General features: G+C 36.7%; 1 protein-coding gene across 1 annotated transcript; it reads right to left on the bottom strand.

Moving 5' to 3' along the window:
- Positions 1 to 3,990: 3,990 nt before the first annotated feature.
- Positions 3,991 to 5,609, bottom strand: mafbb (v-maf avian musculoaponeurotic fibrosarcoma oncogene homolog Bb). The gene has a single exon (XM_056468112.1). The coding sequence runs from the start codon at positions 5,428 to 5,430 to the stop codon at positions 4,468 to 4,470; it is 963 nt and encodes a 320-aa protein (XP_056324087.1). The 5' UTR covers positions 5,431 to 5,609; the 3' UTR covers positions 3,991 to 4,467.
- Between the last annotated feature and the right edge of the window lie 3,205 nt (positions 5,610 to 8,814).

Genomic DNA, 8,814 nt, shown 5'->3' on the forward strand with positions numbered 1-8,814 from the left:
TTGTTAACATTAGTTAATGCACTGTGAGTAAACAAAAGCTACCGATGAACAACTGTATTTCAAATAACTAACATTAACAACCCTAAATTAATATTGCAATAAATTAATTAATTCGGCTTTGTCTATTTCAGAGGTCGCCACATTGGAATTACACAGCGGATGCCTTTCAAGCTACAAATCAGTATTGGAAAACACCCATACACACTCGTTCAGACACACACACACATACACTACAGACAATTTAGTTTATTCAATTAACCTATAGCGCATGTCTTTGGACAGTGGGGGACACCAGAGCACCTGGAGGAAACCCACACCAACACGAGGAGAACATGCAAACTCTACACAGAAATGTCAACTAGATCAGTCAGGATTCGAACTAGCAATCTTCTTGCTGTGAGGCCACATTGCTAACCACTAAGCCGCCATGTCACCCACTGTTTTAAATGATTAAATTAAATATTAAATTAAATTGTTCATTGTTTGTTCATGTTAGTGAATACATTACCATTAACTACTTGTTCAATATTGAAAAGTGTTACCAAAGTATCAGTGATTCAAGCTGCAATAAGCGTATAATAATATTTATTAACAATATAAAGTGTCAAAGGTGTGTTAGATATGGGGCTAAATCTTCTTCAAAAATGTTTTTAATCACTCGAAAATTATTAGATTATTATTAAGTTATTATTATTTCAGTGACAGAACAAATCCTGAAAGTGAAAACATTACTTACTGTATGTCAATGTAAACGATAGCTTAAAAAGATCCTTAAGTTAAAATAAACAGCACTGCATTCCACTTTTACAATTTCTTCACAATGAAGTAAAAAGAAAAAAGTAACCTCTCATGGCAAATAGCCTTGTAGGCAGTGCGCCAACATATAATGTAGTGCCATTGCACTTTGAGCTTTTGGGTCCTGGTTCACTGATCTTTCCCGATTCAACACCTCACCCTCTCTTTCCTACTTCCATCGATAGAAATGTAATATAATATATAAAGGTTTTAATATATACTACTAGTCAAAATTATTCTGTTCAATAAGTCGGCATTTATTAAATGTAAAAAACCTGTTAAAAGGTTAAATATTTATAAATAAAAATTAAATAACTGCTTTCTTATTGTTTGTAGTTTCAAATGAAATTCCAGTCATTATTGATTTTATTCCTAATACCATTAATAATAATAATAATAATAATAATAATAATAATAATAATAACAACAACAACAACAACACTAATAATAATAACAACAACAATACTACTACTACTACTACTACTACTACTAATAATAATAATAATAATAATAATAATAACAACAACAACAACAACAACAACAACACTACTACCACTACTACTACTACTACTACTACTACTACTACTAATAATAATAATAATAATAATAATAATAATAATAATAATACTTAATATTAGAGTATTAATTTTTGAAGGATCATGTGACTGATGACTGGAGAAATGAAGCTGAAAATTCATTTTTAAATAACCGGAATAAGTTATAAATCTACTTTAACTACTTCATTTATTATAAACTACTTTTGAACAGTTATTGTATAGTGCAAAAACATTTCACAATTTTACAGTGTGAACTGTATTTTTGATTAAATAAATGCAGCCTTGGTGAGCAGGAGAAACTTATTTTAAAACATTTAAAAATCCTACTGACCCCAAACTTTTGACCTCTAGTGTAATTCACTGGTATTATTCAGTATATATAAACAATATCCAATCCTTTAAATATTTGTGGCACTTTCAATGAATTTCTGTAATATAAAATAAAACTAAATTTAATGTTAGATTAAATCTACAAATTTAATGTTAAATAAACATTTATTTATATTATGTTAATGAATCGTCACTTACTGTTCAGTTTAATGTCCCTTTCGTAATCACGACAAAAACAAACAAGAAAAGCAAACAAACAACAAACAAACAAAGACAAAAATACAGAAAATAAATCTTAAAAGTAAAAGCTGTACCTAAAAATGAGAAAGGATATTGTTGGGTCATTGTATTAAACCCTCTTTTAGTAAACAGTTAATTTTGTTAGAGGTTTGGTTAAAACCTCTGTCATGACATGTCAAAGGGACAAAAATCAAATCTATGAAGCGCATAAAACAAGTCCATAAAATAGAACAAAAACAATAATTGGACATTTCATTAGACTTTTAGGTGAACTTTTAAAGTAATTTCTCTGATGAATTTATAAGAAGCTGAATAGTTTGCTTGATGTGTGAAAACAAACAGCATTGGCTCTTGTCAAGCAGTTTGTAGACATCAAAAAGCTTGAATTTAAAGTATATTTTAGTTGGCATTGTTAAATATGTCTAAAACAATCCTTTAAATAAATAGAGTAGTAAAATTATTCTGATATCGTTCCAGCAGCTTAATGTATTTAAATTTTCCACTCAAAATGGAAGAAAAAAAAACATTTCCTCAAAAAAACATTGTTACTGTCATTGTGTGTTCTGCATCTATTATTGAGGTCTCTGTGTTCACTTGGGTGTCTATCTAATCTACTGTGCTGTTTACTTAAATGTTTACAAGTAAAACATACATTTAAAAAACATGACTTAAATCGAGGTTATAGAGTTCAAGTTAAACAAAGAATGAGTAAAATATCCTTCGAAACAAAGTTGACCACAGATTAAGCAGAATTTACTCAACAATGTGACTTCCACGCAACTTGATTATGCAGATTTGACTTGATTTCATCTAGGAAATTTACTTTCTGACCTTAGTTCAGTTTGTATTGATTACATTCCACAATGCTTACACAAAGTCATCTTTACTTATAAATGGCAAGCTGCTCGGAATAGAAAGTGACCATAAAGCTGTATAGCTTGGTGAAAAACTGCATCTGCACCTGTGACCCTGTATTGCACAGGTGGCACGTCATTATGGAGGGGTCAGTCTTGCACTAACTGTTAAGCAGCAGTTGACAACAAGGTCGGGGGTTAAAGGCTGTTTTGCCACACATGTTGTTTGGATCTCGAGAAAATGAGAGTTGTGTAAGCCAAAAATAACAACCAGTGTTTGAGCATCTATTTTTGTCAAGAGTTGTGAAAGTGCATCAGCATTCCAGTCATACGCATTTAATTTAGTGTCCAATTTGTACTTTTAGATTTGCGTTGTAGCAAAATATTCCAACGCTACACATTGTCCGTGCATTTAGAGTTTGGATTACTCATTTTTCTCGTAAAGCTTGTCATAAAGGGGCAGGCCTTCCAGCAAAACTTTCAGTGTTATTGGAGTTCGTAGTACAACAATTACTTTCAAGAGGAATAAAACAACAGTTCAGATGGATGGTCTTTGCTTTCCTCTGAAGGAGAGGGCAGAGGGCTAAACTTATTTCCACGCTGGTACAATCAGTGGCGTGCAGCTCTTCTCTGAGTCTCTGGAGTCATTAGAAACACAGTTGTCTCAGGAAACAGCCGCTGCGTGAGGTCAAAGGTTGTTGAGAGTAGACATACCTGTGTACTGGGATTTTTTTTTTATGTTCTCGTGGGTTTCAGATCAATCTGTGTCAACATTTTATGAGCCGTGTTTTTACATTGATTGTTTACAGCTTACACTTAGAACGTATTTTGCATTGGCGTTAGTGTTTGAGGAACAATCATTTTTTGTGCAATGTTGAATTGCACAAACATTTTTTTTTAAATAATGGAGTGATATTATTTTACAAAATTATTTAAGAGATATTTAACATTTAAAAATGGTTCTTCTTTGATATTGTTAAAAATACTGTTTAGAAACTTGATTTTTTTGGCATCAATGTTTTATGAAAAATCTTTAGCATTGCGGGAATCTTTAAACAATTATTTTTGATGAAAAAGATATTTAGATTAAACAAAAACTGTTCTTTACATTTGAAACTGTTCACTGAAAGGCTCTTTGTGGAACCAAAAAGTTGCTCTTTTAAGGCAGCGGTGCAAAAACATAACACAAAGAAAATATTAGGAAACACAAAAAATAGTTTTCTTTCAACAAAATTTATTTTGGAGGTAAAAATTAAATGCAAATCAAAAATAATTTCCCTTTCTAAAGAGTTTTGATGACAATTCTTGAAAATGTTACAACTGATTTGTGAAACAAATAAAAGATATACAAAATGTTCATTCAAACAAACAAACAAACAAACAAACAGTGCAATGCATCTATTGCCAAAAGGGTCAAATGTCATTTGCATAGCTGAGATGGCGAAAACCAGAAGATAAAAGATACATTATCAAAACCAGCTTGACATGTCAGAGATAAAGTTGAGTGAAAATATAAAATACTAGATAACAGAAAAAAAACTTTTCCCCTGCTGACAAAAAGAAAACAAACACCTAAAATCAGTCTACAAAAGTTTGTTGGACTTGCAGATCATTCTTCAACTGGTCTGACCAGCAAACAATCTTATGCTGTTTTTATATATATTTAAGAGAACTTCTAAGTACGCAGAGAACTATCGCAAATAATCGGGCGATGATGGGTTTTCACAAGTGGGTCCATTATTGCTCTGGCAGCTCATTCCGACCACCAGTCTTTCGCACTTGAGTTTGTATGCGTCTCTCTCGCGCACCAACCGGCTGAGCTCGTGCTTCAGCTGCTCCACCTGCGTCGCCAGGCTCGTCTTCTCGTGCTCCAGCAAGTGCTTCTGCTGGACGCGTTTATGCCGACACGACTGCGCGTAGCCGCGGTTTTTCAAGGTACGGCGTTTCTGCTTGAGGCGGATAATATCGTCCTTGCTCATCCCGCGGAGGTGTCGGTTGAGCTCGCGCACGGACATGGACACGAGCTGCTGGTCGGAGAAGCGGCTTTCAGCGCGCTCGCTGCGCCGGTGGTGCGTCTGCTGAAGCGGCTTCAAGTGCGCCGCGCCTTGCGGAGAGCAGTCGAGCTGCTGCATTAACTGCTCCACGCTTTTACCGTGCGCAAACTCGGGGTTGTGAAGATCTGTGTACTGCTGTTGCTGCTGCTGCTGATGGTGGTGATACTGATGCATACCCGGCTGTTGGAACTGACCGATGCTCCTGTATCCCTCCATCTCTGCCTGGTGCAGCTGAGGCGGGTGTGCATGCATGAGATTAGAGCTTAAAGCTTCCCGGACGTCCTCGTGTGTCAGCTCAAGGCAGTGTGGGTCTGCGTGCTGCGGGTACGCGCCCGTGCTGCTCAGGGTCCAGTAGAGATCTTCGGTCCTCTGTCCGCTCGGGCTGAAGCTCGGCGAGGAAGGCACGGAGCTGCACGGTGTGCTCATGGGGGTGCTGGACACCGAGCCCGGGACGTGCACGCCGCACTGCTGGATAAAAGAGCGCTCCGGTCCCAAAGCTGCAGCCTCCTTCTTTACATCAAACCTCATGTCAAAGTCACCGTAGTCCAAATTCAGCTGATTTTTTGCCAGGTCCAGAAGACCGTGCTGCTCCGCCGACATGATTTCTGCTGATGTTTCGATCAAGTAAACAACTTAGTGCTTGTTGGCATTAAAGTTCAGGGGGGCAAACACAATTCCACCAGTTTTGAATCAAGCTGTGTGTGCTCTTTCAACCTCCCTTTTAAACTATTAGCCTGTTTGTCGTCGCTTTTTAGCTTCGGGTGGTCTCTCGGTGACAAGCGCAGGATGTATGTTGAAAAGAAAGTAAATCACGCTGCTTTAAAAGCAGCCGCGCAGTGAGGCCACGCCCTCCGCCCTATCACAGCTGTCAGTCGCACCAAAACACACTTCAAGTCACAAATCTACAACTCCAAAGAAAACTAGTTCGAGTTTGAATAACGAGAATATAACCCGTTTCTGATATCCAGTAATAATAATAATAATAATCTTATATTAAGTACATTCATATTTAAAAATGAAAAATTTGTCTGTTTTATCTAGCCAAATGTGTATGTTTTTAAGAATAAAAAATGAACAATCGCTGATAATTGATCAACTCTAAGGCCATTTAAAACTGTATTTCTTCAGTGACAAGCATTACAGGATTCGTTTTGGTGACAGTATATTTCCATGTATTTCCACATGTTCTTTAATAAATGACATTTATTAAAGCGGCACGGTGGCTCAGTGGTTAGCACTGTCGCCACACAGCAAGAAGGTCGCTGGTTCCAGTCCAGGCTGGGTCATTTCTGTGTAGAGTTTGCATGTTCCGGCCTGAATAAGCTAATTTGGCCATAGGCGACACGGTGGCGCAGTGGGTAGCACGTTTGCCTCACAGCACGTTCGAGCTTCGGCTGGGTCAGTTGGCGTTTCTGTGTGGAGTGTGCATGTTCTCCCCGTGTTCGCGTGAGTTTCCTCTGGGTGCTCCGATTTCCCCCACAAGTTCAAAGACATGTGGTATTGGTGAATTGGGTAGGCTAAATTGTTCGTAGTGTATGTGTGTGAATACAAGAGTGTGTATGGGTGTTTCCCAATGATGGTTGCGGTTGGAAGGGCATCCGCTGCGTAAAACATATGCTGGATAAGTTGCCGGTTCATTCTGCTGTGGCGACACCGGATTAATAAAGGGACTAAGCCGAAAAGAAAATGAACTAGTTAATTAATTTGGCCATAGTACAGCAAGAAGGTCGCTGGTTCGAGCCCTGGCTAGTCAGTTGGCATTTCTGTGTGGAGTTTGCATGTTCTCCCCGTGTTTGTGTGGGTTACTTCTGGGTGCTCCAGTTTCCCCCACAAGTCCAAAAACGTGGTTTAGGTGAATTGGGTAAGCTAAATTGTCCATAGTGCATGTGCGTGAATGAGTGTATATGGATGTTTCCCAGTGATGGGTTGCAGCTGGAAGAGAATCCGCTGTGTAAAACATACGCTTGAATAGTTAGCAGTTCATTCCGCTGTAGTGACCTCTGAAGAGTGACTAAGCTCAAGGAAAATGAATGAATGAATGAATGAATGAATGAATGAATTAAATTAATATCCACATTTGAGCTATTATAATCTGGTTGTCTAAAATTATTTCTCCCCTAATTTAAATTTACTTCCCATTTACTCTCCATCAAATGGTTAAACTGTACCGAGTTTCTTTTTTACTGTTGAACACAAAATAAGTTATTTAGAAAAAATGTTAGAAATGTATAACTCTCGACTTCCATCTAGGAAAAACAAATACTGTGGAATAAGTCAATGGTAAAAAGTGTTCAGCACTTCAAATCAAAAAAACTCAAACAGGTTTGTGACAAGTGAATGGTGAGTAAATGATGTGAACTTTAAAATGTACTGACTCTCAGGTGGTGCAATGTACGGCCATATACGAACACTTAAAGTCAGCTTCTCCAGCAACTGTGACCAACAATAATAAAGACAGAGCACAGCCTCGTGCAGCACAAGACCATCAGGGTAACATGACACTATAATAAAGCTATAGACACATTAACTAAATAACATAAAATGCAATAAAAAATGTAACTTATATAAATATAGCTAGATAAACGTAATATAAAGACACCAATGTACATGGGTTAAAGACAGGATGTACCATTTTAATGTACCCATGTAGTTTAATTTACAAAAGTGTGGGTTATAAAAAGCATATTAAAGGGCAAGTGCGTTTCGAATAGCATCAGTAGAAATATGGGTGACATAACCAACAAATATCACAACATTACTCAGTGTAACAGATTTTTGTAGAAAATAAGAAACATGATTATTATGAGCTCCAATTTCTAAAAATATGAAGTAAAAGGTAAGAGACTCAATTTTAGTACATTTTAATTGTTGACAACTGTACTATTTATATTAAATGCTGACAAATAAATATAGATCTTAGCAAACATATACATCCGGTTAGTGCTTTCACTACACTACTAGCAAGATGTTTAATAATGTTCAAGTGGAAAAGAGCAGACCCACCAACAAATGCTGGAAGTGATGTCTTGCATTCAATTGGAAAAGATTAAACATATGATTCGAGGCTCGAAACAAGTTCCTAGACAAACGGTCACCCTTTCTTAAATACTTTGAAGAACTCCCTGGCCTTTAGAATAAATGTATTTATTTTTATTTATTTACTTATTTTTATTTATTTATTTTTTCTATCTACATTATTTATATTTTGTACTCTTTGAATTTTACCAAGCCCTTCATGTCAAATGATAGCATATTGACTAAAGAATATGACATAATGTAATCCCTCACTGTTGACTTTGATATGTCTGGAAAGTTTTTGTGATTCAAGATGATATGACCCATTATTTTATTTCTTTTTTGTATTAAGATGCAGCTTTTTGTATATTCCTTCTTTTAGATGTTGCCAAGCCTCTCAAGTTAAATGATAACATATGGACTGAACAAATATGGTACACTATTTTCTCACTAGAACGATATACATTTTATTTTTATTTATTCATTCATTCATTTTCTTTTCGGCTTATACCCTTTATAATTAGGGGTCTTCACAGCGGAATGAACCGCCAAATTATTCAGCATATGTTTTGCACAGCGGATGCCCTTCCAGCTGCAACGCAATACTGGGAAACACCCATACACTCTCATTCACACAGATACACTACGGTCAATTCAGCTTATTCAGTTCACCTATATCTCATGTCTTTGGACTTGTGGGGAAAACTGGAGCACCCGGAGGAAACCCACTCGAACACGGGGAAAACACACAAACTCCACATAGAAATGCCAACTGACCCAGCTGGGGCTTGAACCAGTGACCTACTTGCTGTGAGGCAATTGTGCTACCCACTGCGCCACCGTGATGCCGTTTTATTTATTTATTTTTTTCAATGTCGTGGTTCAGGTAGGGGCGGGTAATGTACTGCTTTAAATTGTAAATGCTAAAAAAATTGCTGCCAAAAATTTTAAAACATGTAAAAACCCAGT

This window comes from Danio aesculapii, chromosome 11, assembly GCF_903798145.1.
Source record: "Danio aesculapii chromosome 11, fDanAes4.1, whole genome shotgun sequence".
In the NCBI taxonomy this organism is placed as follows: domain Eukaryota; kingdom Metazoa; phylum Chordata; class Actinopteri; order Cypriniformes; family Danionidae; genus Danio; species Danio aesculapii.